Source organism: Vanellus vanellus (assembly GCF_965231255.1).
Source record: "Vanellus vanellus genome assembly, chromosome: 6".
NCBI classification, from domain to species: domain Eukaryota; kingdom Metazoa; phylum Chordata; class Aves; order Charadriiformes; family Charadriidae; genus Vanellus; species Vanellus vanellus.
Window position 1 is genome coordinate 36,645,934 of NC_138911.1, and position 18,080 is coordinate 36,664,013.

The window sequence follows — 18,080 nt, forward strand, 5'->3', positions numbered from 1 at the left end:
AAATACTAATGAAGGAAACAGTAGGAAAATATGGTACTGAGCGTTCCTGTTTTGTATGTAGTTTGGATGCAGGAAGTAGTGAGCTATTGATAATTGCTGTCCAAGTAAAGCCATTTGCTTCTCTTCGAAGACCACTTTTCTTTAGTGGACTTCAGTTTGAATCCTGCTGGCTTACTTAGAAGCTTGCAGGATTAGGTACACCTTTTTCCCAAAGAAATATTTTTAAATTTTTATATTCTTCAAATGTGGATAAATGTGAACTGATAAATAGTTTACTGCCATAGCATCGGCCTTCTTTGTCTGTCTTCTGGAGGAATGTTCTGTTACACTAACAACGCGGTCATATGCCTGGCTTGAAAGTAGTCTCAAGTCCTTTACCACAAGATTCCGGTAGGATAAAAGAGTTGTCAAGTAAATGCATTTTTTATTTACAGTTTCTGCAGAAAAGGAGTAAAATGGACCTCACAGAGATGAACAGTAAATTCTCTATGTTTACTTAAGACCATAAGAAGTGTAGCAATGAGAAACCCATCAAAAAGCTATGTCACAGTCATGTCGTCGCTACTTTAAGTCAAAATCATACTGTTCTCAGACTAAAATTGCAACAATGACTGAACTAAGAATATTCTTTTCTCTCTGAAAGTTTTGTGCACCTGAATTGGTGGTCTGTCTTTGATAACCACAGATTCCTGCCATGTCTTTGTGTTTAGTAACGACATTTGTAGTCACTAAGATTCCTTTTTTTGACAGATTTCAGTTGTAAGTGTTCTGTCTGGATATTTACATTGAATACTTTGAATTCCAAAATCTGGAGGTATTTTCTTTTTATGCTGATGCTGTCTTAATTCGTGGCACAATTATGTTGTATTCTGATGACCAGTAGCGTAGGAGATAGATACTTCCCTTTTTCAGGGAAGGCAAGAAAAATGTTTCATTTGACTTTTTAAATGTGAACTTTTAAAATGTATGTATGTTAGAACTTTAGTGAAGCAGTTTGGGTCTTTCTTTCTTTTGTTTTTCTCACACAAAGTGCAAAGTATCCTCTTTTTTTCCTGGCAATACCATTCGTTCCCAATAGGAAGCATTTTTATTAATACCAGCTTGGCATTTCTTTTTTCCCAGTGCTTAAGTGTAAGAGCCAAGCCGGGCCTCCCCAATCCTTCTCTCACAATGGATTTTTTCTTTAGGCACGAAAGAAAAAGAAGGAAAAAAATGATATTCCAATAAAAACATAGTATTTCCCGCCAGCCTCAGGTTGATTTTACTGATTTTTTCAGACAGTCATTATGTATTCAGCAAAGCATTGCATGCATGAGAAATTTATAAAGTGGATTTGAAGATACTGACATTATTTATTATGAAAAAGAACACATTTGGAGAAATCAGATGTATTGGCTTACATAATTAAAATTAATTTAATAAAATTTCAAGCTAATAATGGTTCACAGAATTTCCCATAATTCAGTGAGGGAGAAGAATCTTTATGGCATTGCATTAAGGGGGATCTAAGGATAGACAGGAGATGATAGGAATGTTTCTAAAGTGATATTGGAGCAAAAGACAGCTTGTTTCTGGATTTCAAGAAGGCACGTGTATCACTGAAATCCTGGACTCAAACCCCACAAAACAAGTTATGCAAACCCTGTTATTATAAGAAATGCTAAAGCTTCTTGTATTATTTAACCAAGTTCCTACATTTTAAATGGAAGAAGAGAAGAGGGAGGAATTACTTATGGCTTTGGGATGCTTTCATTTTGTGATATCTGAACTGGAGTTGTTGAATAAGCTTCTATTTATTTTTATTTACCAAAGAGTTAAAGGAAGAAATCTGGAATAGACTCATGAGGAAAGTGTATACATAAGGACAGATAAAGAGCAGATGAAGAGTTAGTAACTTTGCTGAACACTAACTGAAGAGAGAGATAATCTGCAAGTATTTTAGAGCTAAACACACGGCTAGGTGCATTGCCATAAAACATGCTGCTATATAATTGGAAGAGTGGCGCTAATTAGTAAAAGAAAATTGAGGCTAAGCATCAGAAGAAATTTCTTGGCAGACGTTTTATATTATGAAATAACCTTGTAGGAATATATTGAGTTCCGTATTGCTGGGCACATTTTTAAGGGAAGCAAAAACACATGAGGGAAAACAGTAAATAGATAGCGTTCCTCTAGCTCTTTCCATTTCTTTTTCTTTTTTTTTTTTAACCTATGATCTAGGTTTACGATTCTTCTATTTATTACTGTGCAGCTGTTATAGCAGATTAATGGATTAATGTGATAATGATTAATGTCTTGCCTTTTTTTACATTAATAGGATTTCTTTAACACATTAAGCATAAAGAATATAACAATTATAAATTCTGTCAGATTTGATTCAAAGTGGGAAAGACTGCATGTATATTTCATGATACTACTTTGATCCATTATGTACCCCACAGATAAGAAATATAAAGATTCATTAGTACTCTTTTTTCCCCACAGGTTTTTATATGAGTTATCCCAGATCCCCAACTTCACAGAACGAGCTCAGTGTATTATCTTCCAATCAGTTTTCTCTGAAGGGATAACATCAGTGCACCGGAAAGTTGATATCATAACACGTGTTTCCAAGGTAAGTCCTTATGAAAGCTAAATAAAAACATAAATATGTATTTTAGAGTATTCACACTTCTTTTTTCATGGTGAGTGATGATCCTTAAGCCTGGTTATTGGCTTTTCAGGAAGATAAAAATATTAAATTTTTTAGCTGCTTATAAGTGCAAAAGGAGCAGGAAAGAGGGAAGGTGAATTGTGTTTGATGCCCTATGCTCTACATACATTTTATTTGAATGACAGATTACTTTGCACATTAAGTACAGTAATAGATAATCTCCATAAAATAGAAATTAAATATCAGACTAGCTTAGTACAGGGCCTTGCAAACTTACTTTTTTGCATATCACTGTTGATGCCACCAGCAATAGATGCCTATCACATCCATTAGCTTACTGCTTTTTCCTGACATTTCTGTTAACCCTGATACAGCAGATTTTTAGTACTTGACAAAGCTTTACCTAAGATTTCTGTGCTATGAATTACTAAAGACAAGATTTTGAAATTATAACAAATAAACCATGAAAAGTAGAATAAGATAAAAATTAAAAAAGAAATTAAATAGTGACCTAAAGGGACAACATCCTGGCCAGGACAGTATTTAAATTTATTTTTTTGTCCAACTTGAAGATTAACTTTTGATTAGCTCTGCTGCCACAAAGTACCCATACTCTACCCTTTTGGATTCCTTTGCATATTCTAACAATAAAAATAGTTACTTAATGTTTCCTTTCCAAAGGAGGCATAAATAAGGATTACGTTTTGTATGACATAGGGAAAGTTGTATTGCCATCAGTTTAGTTAGGAGGAGCTCACACTACAATTGATTTATCCAATGTTTAGTATAAGGCTACATAGTTAAGAATTAGCCCCGTGGCCTCAGAGTCTCGATTGACAAGATAGATGTCTTTTTATTTAAATTAAAATAATTTCTTAGTTCTCCACTGTGTTTCTAGATTTCTTTTCTGTTTTGAGGCATAGTAATTTAGTCCTTAGCCCTGCTACATGAGAAGCAGACTGAATATGACTGTGCATTATGCAAACTCATGATAAATGACCTTGTCTCTATCTTCTTCCATTAATCTTTTTTTCGTCTACATAGTATATGATGACATATAATTTGCTTCATATGGATTAAGTTAAATATAGTATCTTAGGCAGATACAGTCTGGTAAATGCTTCTCTTAAATGTTTGATTTTTGTACCAGTTTTAGCTTCCTGTCCCTACAGGGGTAAAAACACACAAGAAAAAATTCTCTAGCGAAAATAAAGTAAAATAAACTTTTTAATATGAGCAATTAGAATTTTTGTGCCACCAGTAGTTACAGGCTAGTATCCATTTTCCAGGCTTTGCTGAAGATGACAAGTGTAAAGGAAATTTTAGGTTTGATTCTGGCTTTTGGAAATTATATGAATGGCGGGAATAGGACCCGAGGTCAAGCTGATGGATTTGGTTTGGAAATACTCCCCAAACTCAAGGATGTCAAAAGCAGAGTAAGTACTCATTTTTAATTAAAGATAATTTTTCTCAAGTGATCTTTCTTGTTCCATTATCTGTCAAAAGTTAATCTTTTCTTATTTCTTAACAATCTTGAAACAGCAAGGCAAGTTGTATCATTTTCTTGCTTTTTTCTCCCAACTTTTCACCTCCTTCTCCTGCACATATGCATAATTCCCTAATCTCCAATTTCTTCTATTTGGTACTACTATGATAATTGTCTTATGTGAGAACTTCTGTGTATCTCTTTTACTAGTAGGGACTTAATAATAACTTAGTAGGTTAGAGAGAATTGAGAGAGCACAGACTGCTGAAGTCTTCTCCAGTAAATGTCCCCATTCTTTTTTCTTGCTCTTAACTTAAGGTAGCTCTAAAAGAGTAAAAAATGGTTTAAAAATCAGGTTTAAAACCAAAATATCAGTAAAGGTTCAGTGCAGCATATACACTAAGGAATTATACACAAAGGATGTAAATATATAATACACAGAATTTTAATCCTCTTCAAAGAGGTGTGTCAGACCCAACAAGATATTTTCAGTCTTTTTTTTTTGGATTGGCAGTTAAATGGATGTAGGGCATGAATTCTGAATGGCATGCATGAGAAAATGCTCATAGGTGGCAGTAAATTATTTTGTCAAAAATTGAGAACCACTAGCACGTTTTTGATTAGTCATGCTAGGATCAAAGTCAGGCTCAAACAAACTCTGGACACCTTTTGAGGTGAGGTTACTTTGTTCCTCATTTCAGCAGGGCAGAGGGGGAGGTGCTAGATAATGTTGGCAATGGAAACGCTGCTCAAAGGCGTTCTTTGCCAAAGCGTACCTAGACACCACAAGGGTATATGAATTGGCAAAGAACAGGAGGTATTTTCTGATGATGCTGGTACAGATTTGGGGGGTGACAAAAAAAGCTGTTCTTTCATCATCTTCCTCTTTTCCCATGTGAAGTGCCGTCTAGAACTATAAGAAAGGTAGATTTTAAGCTTTTTTTTTGCCAGTTATGCTTTATATATGTAGGAATGCGTTTGAGACGGGCAATGTCAGGAAAGCAGTATTTCTAGGGAGCTTTTGGTTTTACTTGTGAATACCATCATTAACAAAGTGTAAAACCATGTTTAATGAATTGTTCAACTGTATTAATGAAAGCTTTTCCAATGGGTTTGAGTTCTTTGTCTCCTAAAGACATTGAAGTGCTGGAGCATGTCTAAAGAAGTGCAACAAAGCTGGTGAAGGGTCTGGAGAACAAGTCTTATAAGGAACAGCTGAGGGAACTGGTGGTGTTTAGCCTGGAGAAGAGAAGGCTGATGGGGAGGCCTTACTGCTTTCTACAACTACCTGAAAGGAGATTGTAGCGAGGTGGGCATCAGTCTCTTCTCCCAAGCAACAAGCGACAGGACAAGAGGAAACAGCCTCAAGTTGCACCAGGGGAGGTTTAGATTGGATGTTAGGAAAAATGTCTTCACTGAAATGGTTGTCAAGCATTGGAACAGGCTGCCCAGGGAAGTGATGGAGTCACCATCCCTGGAGGTATGTAAAAGACATGTAGATGTGTTGCTGAGGGACATGGTTTAGTGGTTGTTCTGGCAGCGTTAGGTTTGTGGTTGGAGTCAATGATCTTAGGGGTCTTTTCCAACCTAAATGATTCTATGATTCTAATTCTTACTTTCCTCTTCACTGCAATGGTTCAGCTGTTCCCTATGACTGCTTTTCTTCCAGCCCTACTCCATGGATAAGACACAGTTAGCTAGTTTAGTTTAGCTGCAGCTAAACTAGAACCAGGCCAAGTTTCCCAGTACTCAGGTGTTCATTGGTTGGCCAGCTGCCATGAAGAAAGATGTAAACCAACTGAGCTTTGCCTGACTTTTCTCAGTAGAAGTGCTAATTTTAGTCTCGCTCTTCTGTCTAACCATAAACTTCTAAGGATTTTATTATCTCTGGGACTTTCCAATTTGACTGAATTTTGCCAACATGTTCCAAAATTATGTTATGAAAAGGAGTGACAGATGTACAGTGGAATTGCATAAGACTTGTTCCTTAGCAAAACAAGCTAAAAAATTACAGTATTTACAGTTTCCCAGTAGCCAAAATAAATATATTATTAGTTTAGACTAGTCTCCAAAATGCGTAAAAACTCGAAGGGGCCAGCTGTTGCAGGCAGACATGACACCTCAGAGATAATTGGTAGACCATTTGCAAGGAAGAAGAATGCAGGATCTTGTGTACTGGAACACTAAGGTATCCTTCCTGTGCCCCATTATTCCCTTTTGGGGAATTGCCAGCAAGCAATATTACATCTAAGCAAGCTGAATTCCAGGAGCTAAGGTAAAACATCAATTTTAAATATCTCTTATTTCACATAAAAGTAATTTGTTGTCACATGAGCCTAGAAAGCTATTTGATATAGAGATTTTTTCTAAAATGTAGCTCACCACTTCAAAATCCCCGTGTTTTGTCTTCTGCAAATACTTCTTAAACCAGAGTAATAGGTTTGATAGTTTAGCACATAGAAAATAGAATAGCAGGTATTTTACTCTAAAAGGGCAATCAAATGTTCGTGAGTCACCTCAGTTCCTTTTGTCACATGACCTGCCAGCAGTGTCTTCTAAAACCATTGTACGAGCAGAGTGGCTTTGTCTGCATGACAGCGATGACTTGCTTAGTTAAGAATTCTGCTGATGTATGATACTAATAAAATATAATGTGCTGCAGGCTCCAATACAGGCGAAGCAGCTCTGTACAGGAAGTCAGACATTGTTCACATACAAATGTTTGTCCTGATGCCTGTCAATATACAATATGAAGACACATCCAAAAAAACTTCAAAGGCATTCCAGATATAATTCCCTACATTATGATTCTTTTATGTTGTCGAACGGTACCCTGTAATGTGTAAGTCACGGTTTTACACTTTTCCTTTAGTTCATCTGGCCTGTGCCAACCCACTGACACGTAACAAAGAAAATGATGTTGTGTACAGTTGTTGTGTGCAGGACCATGGTAATGGTGATTCCACAAAGTGAGCGTTAAAATTCATATTTATAAAGCAACAGGGCATGAAATATACTTGTTATGTACATGCAGTCTGGTTTTATATTTGGAGTAAAATATGAGAAATATCTATGCCTCTTTCAGATCTTCAGTATAGATGAATTGAGACTAGAGGAATCAAGAAATTCAGTTCACCTTAATGTAGCTGAGGTGACCGCAATATTTAGTTAATACTATATTCAAGAATAATATAATTAAGTAATATTATTATTCAAATTAATATTATTATTCAGTAATGCCTTGTATTATTAAAAAAAGATATGGGAACAGCTTCTTCCGGTGCATGTTTTCTTAACCTGGTATTTAGAACGAAAAGAAGCTGTACGTCCTGTGGTGGTATGATCTAGCCTATGTTATCAAAGATTGATTTTTTAAATTCAGTAATGCTAGGGCTAAAGATATTGAGAGTTCTATTTCTCACAGCAACATAAAATAATAATAATATGTTTATTTTGAAATAGAGTAAATTTTGACTCACTTGAAACAGTGTTAATCACACACATTTTTAATAATATATTTATTTTTTCCCAGGATAATGGTATTAATCTTGTGGATTATGTCGTCATATATTACCTACGCCACTGTGATAAGGTAAAAGATTCATTTTCTGTATCAGTCTCTCCAAAAGTAGGTTTCCTTAAGAGGTTGTATAAGGATTTGTATTAGCTTTTTAAAAATCTGAACACAGTAGCTCTGACAGAAAAATAAAATCCATTTCTTTTGCTTTCTTATAATAGTTGTGGACCTCAATAGGTCTGAAATTTGCTATAGGTTTTATGATAAGGTTTTGGAAAATTTTACATTAACAGTTGAAATAACCACTGCAGGCAATTGCCTGTGACTGTGGCAGACTGGACAGGTGGTAGCTCCAGTCATGTCTTCTTACATCGCGGTTACTGTAAAGTTGTAAATCTTGTCCTGCTGTGGTAATAATGGAAGACAGAAGCATGACTTCTCTCTCATGACAGCACACAAGGACAGGTTGGTATTTTAAGAGAGGCGAGTCAGCTGATGGGGATGAAGTTAGAAGTTGAAAATGTGGGAAGAGGTGTGGCTGCTTCTTTGAGTGAGTTATATTTATGAGGCTTTTTGATAGATTTCATAAGTGCCCAAAGTTTTTTGAGAGGAAAATTTGAACTATTGTCTTTTAAATGAAAATGTCACCATTAATTTATTTTAAGTATGTACTTGAGATTTTTGAGATTAAGAAGACTTTACTGAAACTTTCAATCTAATACTAGTCTAATTTTTCACAGCCCTATGCCCGGGCATAGGCATTTTTTAATTCTTATGTAAGGATGTTGAATTGATGAGTTAGCAGTCACGAATACTTTTTCCAGGTGTAAGACTAAAGTAAGTGAAGACATTCCCCTGCCCATGGCAGGGGAGTTGGACTAAATGATCTAGAAAGGGCCCCCTTCCAACCCAACCGTTCTGTGGTTCTATGATCTCTAACACTGGAGGATCTGTATGTCAGGAGCCTTTGAAACAGGGAGATAAAAAACTAGCAGATACGTAGATCTGTACTTGTTTTCTTTCTTTTTTTTCTCCCTTTTTTTTTTTTTTTTTAAATCAGGGAAATATAGTATCATTACTTTAACCTAAGTACCTGTCTTGTAAAAAGCCTCATAACAAAAGCAACTTTGTCTAGCCTGTAATGTTTCTCATTTCTCAGGGTATTGACATACGTATTCTTTTCTCCTTTTTTAATAATGCTGCAACTAATGCTAACTCATTTATTTAAGTATTTAATATTTCTGCAAACTTTCTACTATATTGTAATTTTACTTCAGGGAATTTTGTAAAACAAAATATTTATCTTCCTTGGGGGAAAATGGACATAGTGGAAATGTCATCCATTGTGCTTTTTCCCCCTGATTGTTCATATCTTTATAACAATAACATTATTTTTCCCCGTTCACAAAACAATGAGTTCTTCAATCTATGAGTTTTCCTTTATTACAGACTGAAATCTGTGCACAGATAGTATTTTAAACTCACGAGTATATGCTTATACACAGCAATGTCATATTAATACCATTTATATAATTTACTTGTCAAATTTCCACTGGAGATATTGCTTTGAACCTTGTAAGTTTTTTTTTTTTGTTTTGGTTTGGTTTACTTCTGATTTTTTTTTCTTACTGTGCTAAAAATAAGGTATATACTTAGGAGTTCCATATAGACATTAACCCATGCGATTTATTTAGCCGCATAAACCTTCATCTGTATATTTTTATCTGTATAAAATACTTCAGGCAATATATAAATATTGTTTTCAATTTATGCTTATAAAATGTGTGTATATGTAATGAATTGGGAGACAGTGAAACCACAAACTTTTGGCATAAGATCACTTGTTACATTAAAGTACGCATTCATGGGTTTTGTTTTTAAGAAACTTCTAATCCCTTATCTAAACCTTTATTGATATAAAATGAACTGAAATGTTGTGAGAATGTTGTTTCATAGTGTAAGCTGGGCACAGTTTGCTGTACAACATCTAAAGGGAAGTTTCAACACTCAGAATGGTCAGGATTTCATCTTGAATGATATATGTTGTTTTAGCAAGAATGATTTAAAATATGTTATTTTTGCCATTTTATACCAGTGTTTCATAGATGAAGTTTCAAAAAAAGTAATTTATTTCACTGCAGATGTATTCGGTTTTCATAGTGGCCTGTTTGTTTGTTTGTTTGTTTAGGAAGCAGGAACAGACAAGAGTATTTTTCCTTTACCAGAACCACAGGATTTTTTCCAGGCCTCCCAAGTTAAGTTTGAAGACCTAATAAAAGACTTAAGGAAACTGAAGAGAGATCTAGAAGGTAACTGGGAACTTTCACATTTGTTCTGCTAACAACAAAGTGCCATTTAAAATGTGACCTTTATGAGGTTTTCTTATTGCTAATTAGGTTTATAGTGTTGATTCATTTAGAGGTTTTACACTGTGGCACAAATTACTCACATAAATTAGACAGAAAAAAAAAATCAAACTCATGACTTAATAAAAATGAAAGTAAAGATACTGAAAAGTAATTTTCCCTTTTACAGTTGAAAGGCCCCTAAAGAAATCTTTCTGAAATTTTCTTTAGTTATGTCTGAATTTTCCTCTGGCTTCTCCAGAACTGTGTGTTTAACTGTAGATATCTGTTAGTTCCATAACATAAATACTTTCTTCAGTACTTGTATAAAAACAATTTAACAGCTACAAGAAAGAGTGGAATACTATTAATGTAGAAATAAACCACAGCTTGCCAAGGCACAGCAAAGGGAAATGGAAAGCTCCAGTTCAAAATATTTTCACCCTGGGACATAAAATAAATATTTTAAAATGTTTATTATAAAGAGGGGCTCAGAAACCCAACTCATCTATCAATCAAGGTACTGAGTGGAAATAAAGTAGGAAGGGTTGCTCTCGAAGTGTTCCAAGCAGTTTCATTTTTATTTTGTGCTTCATATGACTTTCTAAAATAAATCCAGCAAATGATGACTGAATATTTTAAGTCTGGCTTTTCTGTTAAGGAAAAGTTGCTACTTTTACTGAAGCAATTTTGCGTAGAAAATGGTGTCTAGGGAGAGAATCTGCAGAAAAGCCTATAAAAACTTTTTAATTTATATTTCCTCTCTGCATCAAAATGGAAGTCCTTTTAGAACCAGAGTTGAACAAGATGATTGTTTTTAATTTTTTGCAATGTAAGGCAGTGAAAACTATTACAGAATAATTTATCCTTACAGTTAGAAATTGCTGGATTAGGTCACTGCCATCTTTAGGATAGTTTCAAAGGTTAACAGTGGTAGGAAGGTATCAGTTGTTGTTTGTTCGACCCGGGCATAAGTGAGTGCTCTATCTCCTCTCATCGCTTGGCCCTGTAAACCCCTTGGCCTGCCCTCTTTTGGGCTAGTTTGTGCAGAAACATGATCTGTGTTTGATCTTGTACTTTTTCAGCATGTAGTCCTGCTGTCATGCATCTTAGTCTTGCACGATCTGCAGTGAGGCTCTGACACTCACGTCATATTTGTTCTACATTGCAAAGACACAGACAGCAAGTAGGAAAAGCTAAATACTTTAACTACCTTAAAATAAGAACTGCAGCTTTCTCGTAATCGCTGATTTCTATTTTCGAAGGTATTTATAGAAAACCTAGAAAAATTCTTGCGTTGAAGTTGTTTTCGTAGTTCTTTGTGAAGATGTATTTGGAACCCAGCCAAACCAATTAACATATAAAGTTAATGACAGCAAAGATTTGAAACAAAAAAGGTTGTGGAAATGTTTTCAGATGTTGGTATTTTATCACTCAGAAATATGCAGCAGGATTCTAACAAGCGTTCCTGTGATTAGTTTCTCTTATATTTAAACAAAGGAACGATCTCTCATCTAAAAATGTTGCATCTCTTTCAAGCATTCCCTTTCAAATGTTTTTCTTTAGATAATGCTGTAGTTTATTTTTAAATCAAAATTTTAATTGAAGAGGTTATAATTTTAACACGTACAACAAAGATTTGATGAGTCTCTGTAGTTTATTGTAGCCATTAAAAAGTTGTGGCTGCTGGCAGAATACCAGTGAAAGTCTAAAGCTGAAACAGATGTGAATAGCAGAAACCAAGTCCAGAGAAGCGTCGGGCCCAGCTATCCAGACAGGCGCGGCCCTTCAGATGTAAATAATTTGAACAATATTAACTGGGGCTGCCTGTGTTATAGGGGACATTGGATTTATTTCACAGTTTGCTTGGCTAAGGTAGTCTTAAGCAGATTACCTTGGAAGCGGGATGAGACAGATGTAATAAATGAAAGAGGGGCTTTCTTGTGTGCTATTAGGGAAGGAACTAATGTTCCTGTTAGTGACTTCCTTTTTTTTTCTGAGATTTGAACAGAATGATTAAAAAAAAAAACAAAAAAAAAGATAAGTATCAACTCTTGTGCCTGAAAGGGCGATTTTGATAGACGCTTTCATAGTAGGTGTCATTTAGTATTTAGAAATATTTTCTACTGGTTTAGCAAGGCATTCATTTATCTTTCTATCATGAGTATTAACATAGGAAAGCTTGAGTTATCGTGAGTGGCATGCCTTAATGGTGTAAACCTCTGGTTTGAAATACCTAGACACTGTGGAACCAAAAGTTCAAATCTAGATGGAGCACAAACCCTTTCATCCTTTCCAGATAAACAGATTGAGTTCCATACAATTTGCTATTTTGAAGTCTTTCACATTAGACTTTAAAGGGACAAACTAACTTTAGTCTAAAGGGATTAGACTAAAGTTTGGCTCAAAAATTCAAACAAATTTTGGAGAACCTTAATCTAACAGGTTTTTAACACACATTCCAGAACAAACTTTGTAAGCACGAGCATTTTTAGGTTGAAAAGAATGACAAAAATATGCATTTAATGTAGGCTTTTAAGGGGAAACAAGTGCAAAAGAATGCAATATTACATAGCGAGATGAAAAATTTTAGAGTGAAATCTGGTTCCACTTTAAAGTCACAGGAAAAAGAAATGTTTTCTGTAAGCTCAGGTTTTCACTCCAGGTTAGTATAGTCAGTGTATTCCTAAGGTTTTCAAATACTACGTAGTGGCATAAGCACTGTCCCTACGACAAAACACGATTTCCCTTCTAGTTTGGACAATGCCACTTGATTGGTATTCATCTGGAATAAGCACAAAATCTTTGAAATGTGGAATCATAAGAAAATTTTTAGAAAGAAAGCCACTTTACCAAAGTATGATAGACTTGTATAGGTTTTACCCTGAACCTTTTCTTTATCTCTCTCCAAAGTTGCAGTGTAGATTGTTTCAATCTGTCACACTCGTTCTCTTCTTTGCAATACAGTTCAGATTGTAATTTTGTACAGTTGAGATTGTAATTTTCTGATCCCATTGAAAATCCATGTACCTTTTGCCTTCACATTCTTTCATGATCACCAGTAGAGATATCGGTTGCAATTTTCATACTAATATTTTTTCAGTACTGTGTATACACTTTAAATTTTTACTAACTTAACTGAGTGTATATAAGTATATATGTAGGTGTTTACACACACACGTACATGACTGAAAGGAAGTAATTTAATCAAAACTGGAAACAAGACTTCATGGATCAGCTACCTGTAATAATCAGTTGGTTTTCTGTACTCCAGGAGACACGGTTTCAAATTGTGGACCTCTTAACCTAATTGTTGACAGATTTGTATCTAACATAAGTATGTTATCTCCAACTTTCCACATTTAAGTAGTGGAACTTCATGAAAACTTCAGCTTATGGCAACTCCACCTTGTAAAATTGTGTAACCCTTATAAAAAGATTAAAAGGGAAGCAAGTAAAACTGTGCATGAAAAGTTGAGAAATTATAATGTTACATTGGCTGTTTTCACGTTATTTTTCATACAGAAGCATTACAAGTATCTTAAGATCATAGAGAAATGCGGGTTGCGTGGTTGGAAGGTACCTCCGGAAGTCTTGCGGTCCCAAGCCTTTGAGCGGGACTAACTTCCTATTTAGATGAGGTTGTACGGAGCCTTAGCCAGCTCAGTTTTGAATCTAAGGCTGGAAATTCCAACACCTCTCTGGGCACCTGTTCCAGTGCTGAATCACTGTCTTGAAAATTTTTCCTTATCCCTTGTGAGCATTTCCTCTGCTGCAACTTGTGACTATTGCTCCTTTTTCTTCAGATGTGCATTTCTACAAAAGTCTATCTCCATCTGCTCTATAGGTATTCGTTAGATAGTTGAAGCAAAAGACTAGATCCCCAGTTAGCTTTCTCCTCGAACGTACCTGGCTTCCTCTGCCTCTTCCTCAGTGGTGTGCTTCATTTTATTTTCATTCTCAAATGGCAGCATGACAAAATAGATATTCTTTTTCAGCTGTGAATATAGGGGTGTGTATCTATATATTCATACATAAATATATATCTATAATCTTTTTGATAGAAACAGATCCAGTGCACTGGATGTGACTAGCATGGTGTTGCCGTACTGATACCAGTCTCGTAGCTAATGATATGGTATGATCGCTACCTATGTCTCTCGGTATGGCTGTCTGGACTGTTGCAACCAAACTGTTGTACCTACGTTGCTGTCGTTCAGGGCTTCTTCAGGGAGCTCTGTACCACATTATGTTGCAAGGTGGATATGTGGTACAAACTTAAGACAAGAAAAGAAGAGAATTTAAAAATGGGAAATGGGTGAAAACTGAAAAAGGTCACTCGTTCTTGATTTTTGTAGCCACTGTCACTATAAATAGAGACAAGGAGGTAGCTGTAAAAAGAAAGAAATAATCAGTTCATGCTCATTTAAGACTAAAACTCTCTGATTTTCCTGGTTTAAAATTCTGAACATCTGTTTTTATCAAGGATTGTAAAGGAATATATTTACCAATAGGAAAATATGCAAAAGCAGAAAATTTTAATCAGCATTGTTCACAAGAAGTCAACTTAAAATTCTTAAATGTGTGTTCCCATCAGAGTCTTCAAACTGAGTTAAAGGTTTTTGCAACAAAATGTCCACTAATTAATTAACTATAAACCATTTTTTTCTAGAGATTAATTGATATTTTCAATTAATGAATTGGGACATTTTTAGCTTTTATTGGATTTCTGTGTAAGCACAGATGGAGAAATTAATTTTATATGTTATTATTTATTCAGGTATTTATTATATATTTAGGTCATCGATAACATGGCCTTAAAAGTCTGGTTTATGGAATTGAGTTTTAGTATAATCGTGATACAATAATTATCATAGGACAACGATTACAATGTTGAGCGGTTTTGTCTATCGTTTGATTTGTTTTATAGACAGTAAGGTTACTGGATCACATCATGAAAATTCTAACTATATCAGTTTGAGTGTTAACTTTCTAAATGATTCGTTGGATCAATAGTTATTTCTCAATAAAAGGTGATTGTTTATTCATTACAAGTGGATAGTATTTGAGAAGTATCAAAGGCCTTTTTCTTAAATATTTTCAACCAATTGAAGCCTTAGTCTAATTTAAATGAAATGTTTTAAGTCAATCTAAAAGTAGGAAATAGACATCTGCGTCACAGACATGTTCTAGAAGAACCTTCCAAGCAGGAGCAGAGAAGTTGTACGACACTTTCCAGGAACTAGTCGCTTTAATTTTCTTAATTTTAATTATCATTTTAAATTTTAAAATTCACCTTAAAATTTGGAAGTGCGGGCAAATAGAAATTTGAACTGGGTGGTGGAACATGAGGAGCCAAATAGGTGCATGTGTTATTTCTTTAGACATTAGCATAAGAGGAGTGCATTTTTTTTTACCTGGTGAATAATGCTATATTTTTACATTGTCCAACATTTACATGATACATGCTGAGGCAGTGCAGAGCAGTGTAAGGGAAAGAGCAGAGGATAGCTTCATACAGAAACAGTTATTTTGTTTTCAAGAGTTGAAAAAATTACACTCTCTCCCTTCTCAGAGTTTTCTGACCTCTTTTTGAATAGTGTCTTGCCTCAGCAGGATGAGATATATTTCAGTTTGTTTTGATTTGGCAACGATACAACACAGGCATTAAAAAACACATTTTGTGTTTGTGCACTGGATTCTATTTTACAATAAAACTAACATTTTGACACTGTTGCATTGGTAATGTTCATATGTGAATACATTAAGTGGAAATTTTCCTAAGTAAGTGGATCATTTCTTAAAATTCCATTAGATTTTCTAGTTTGTGATAATAGAGAATAGTATGGAATGGTTTTAATAAGATTCAGAAATATAATAGAGGAGCAAAGCAATGATGTTTTAGAAGAGTTTATTCCCTGGAAGCAGATGTCTGCATGTGTGCACAAAGGCGAGGGAGAAAGCTTTCTGTTGGTTAAACAATGGCATGCTGTTAGTTTTTTCTTTTATATTTTTTTCTTTGGCTAAAGAATCCTCAGAAATGTCTTGTTAAAAATCATTCTGCAAATGTTAAGATTCTAAAACGAATCTTGGAAATACCACAGTTACGATTTTCCGTGCACTGTTCTGTGTGCCCTTTTATATAAATAAATATATGTGTGTGTGTGTATGTTAAGCATTAGTTACATAACTATGTAGTATACATCTGGGAGCAGGTAGTGTACGTCTGGGAACAGGAGGAATATTATCCCTGTCAATGTATATGATGGATAATGAATGATGTAGTTTGGAGGATGTGCAATACTAGCATTGGGAGGAACAGTGACTTCATATTTATGGATCTCATCGGCTTTTCCTCTTTGAAGGAGTATGCAGTAAAAGAAAAGACAGATTTCTACTAGAATTGAGATGGTCACTTATATATTTACTGCCAATGATCAAAGATTGAAAGTACATTAATTTGGACAGTGGGGTACAAATTAGTAGTAGTGAGGCTAATTAGCACTTTAAGAAGTGTTCCTGCTAATATTGTAGGTAGTTTATGAATTTACATGATTTTAAATCTAAGCAGGATGCTCTAGCTGAACCAAAGCCATAAACTTGGTAGAAGAATTAATTAGGTGGAACTTTATGATCTGTCTTGCACAGAAAATCAGAGATCCAGCAGTACACAGGGAAACAGGAGATCACTTCTCCGGCCTCTACAATTTCAGCTCATAAACATACTGATTCAGCCATTGCCCAGCAATTCTCTTCTATCTGATCCTTTGTTCAGTATGCTAAGTAATAATGTGTTTGTGTGGTTTTTTTCCTAGCAGTGTAAAAACCTTAGCTCATCTAATTAAAAATATTATTATTATTATTGCTTCTTAAATATGTTGCCTTCCCCTCAATTAGCCAGACAAGACTCTTCAGTTTCAAAATATTCTTTTTTTTTTACCATTCAGGCAGAAGGCAAATGTTCTGATTTCTCAGCGCATTCTCCTAGCGCACATTTCTACACTTCTGGCAGATCTTAATGATGCGCGGAGGTCTGCATGTTTGGATCTTGACACTAAAGCAAAACTTTCTACCAATAATGTGTGCTGGAATCACTTAAAGAATCTTGCAGAGACTTGACTGGAAAATTATGAGAGTTTAGTCATTATATTCATTTATATGTGCCTTTCAGTCCTTTGCCGTATGCTTCTCTGCTGAAGGGCGTGCTGAATGTAAACTAGCATTTCAGAGCGAATACATTAACCAGAGTCTCAGATAGGTTGCTATGGTGTGAAAAATATTTAGTTTTACTAGCAATCTTTGTTCATTCTGTTAAATGGATTCATGGGAAACAATCTTAACAGGAAGGTTTTTAAATGATTTATGTAAAATGTTGATATACTTTGACAAAACGAGGAGCAAAAAAAAATGTTCTTTTAGGTTAGTTGAAACTGATATAGGCCTGACAGTTCCTCTGTATGCCATCACATACTTTAAAAGTTCAAAATGTGGTTAAACTTAAAAGAAATAAAGAAAAAACCCTCACAAATCTTAAATCTGAAAGACAAAGCCAGAATATCCGATCAAATTTGTGAGAACTGTTGAGATGTCCGACTCTTGGCTTCCATTAGATCTCCGTTAGAACAGGTGAACTTTACAGGATGTTTTGTACGCCACTAATTCAATTATTTCACTTTCCACAGCTTAGGACTTATCAGTGAAATGTTTTTCTGTCTCGTTTATACAGGAGAGCTTGACCGCCTAAACAGATACTTGTTTCTGTGTGTCACGAGGAAAATATATTTCAAACAAAGATCAGACTGTTCAAAGTTTTACTTATTAGCGTCTATCCTCTGAAATGTTTTTTTTTTTTAAGAAAACGAAATTCTTAATGAGTGAAGAAAATAATTGTGCATGGAAGCACGTTTCTTCTTCTAAATTAGGTGAAAATAACCTCACAGAACAGTAACTATGCAAGTGATTAATAGGTTCGAAAGATGTATTTAGTTTTAAGTGTGCTAACACTTTTTTGCATTAAATTGTTGACCTTTATTTAAGGCAATAAAAACAAAGCTTGAGAAGAGTACCATCAAAATTTGA

The 18,080-nt window shown here is 34.8% G+C and overlaps 1 protein-coding gene across 1 annotated transcript in view; it reads left to right on the forward strand.

The window, feature by feature from the left end:
• The window catches only part of LOC309673780 (formin), a gene marked incomplete at its 5' end in the record, with an annotated part of 142,110 nt that overhangs the window by 78,249 nt on the left and 45,781 nt on the right, over positions 1–18,080 (forward strand). The window contains 4 exons of the mRNA XM_082485644.1: positions 2,485–2,614; positions 3,943–4,089; positions 7,672–7,731; positions 9,845–9,965. Of these exons, the coding sequence (XP_082341770.1) occupies positions 2,485–2,614; positions 3,943–4,089; positions 7,672–7,731; positions 9,845–9,965 (458 nt within the window). The remainder of the gene's footprint in view (positions 1–2,484; positions 2,615–3,942; positions 4,090–7,671; positions 7,732–9,844; positions 9,966–18,080) is intronic.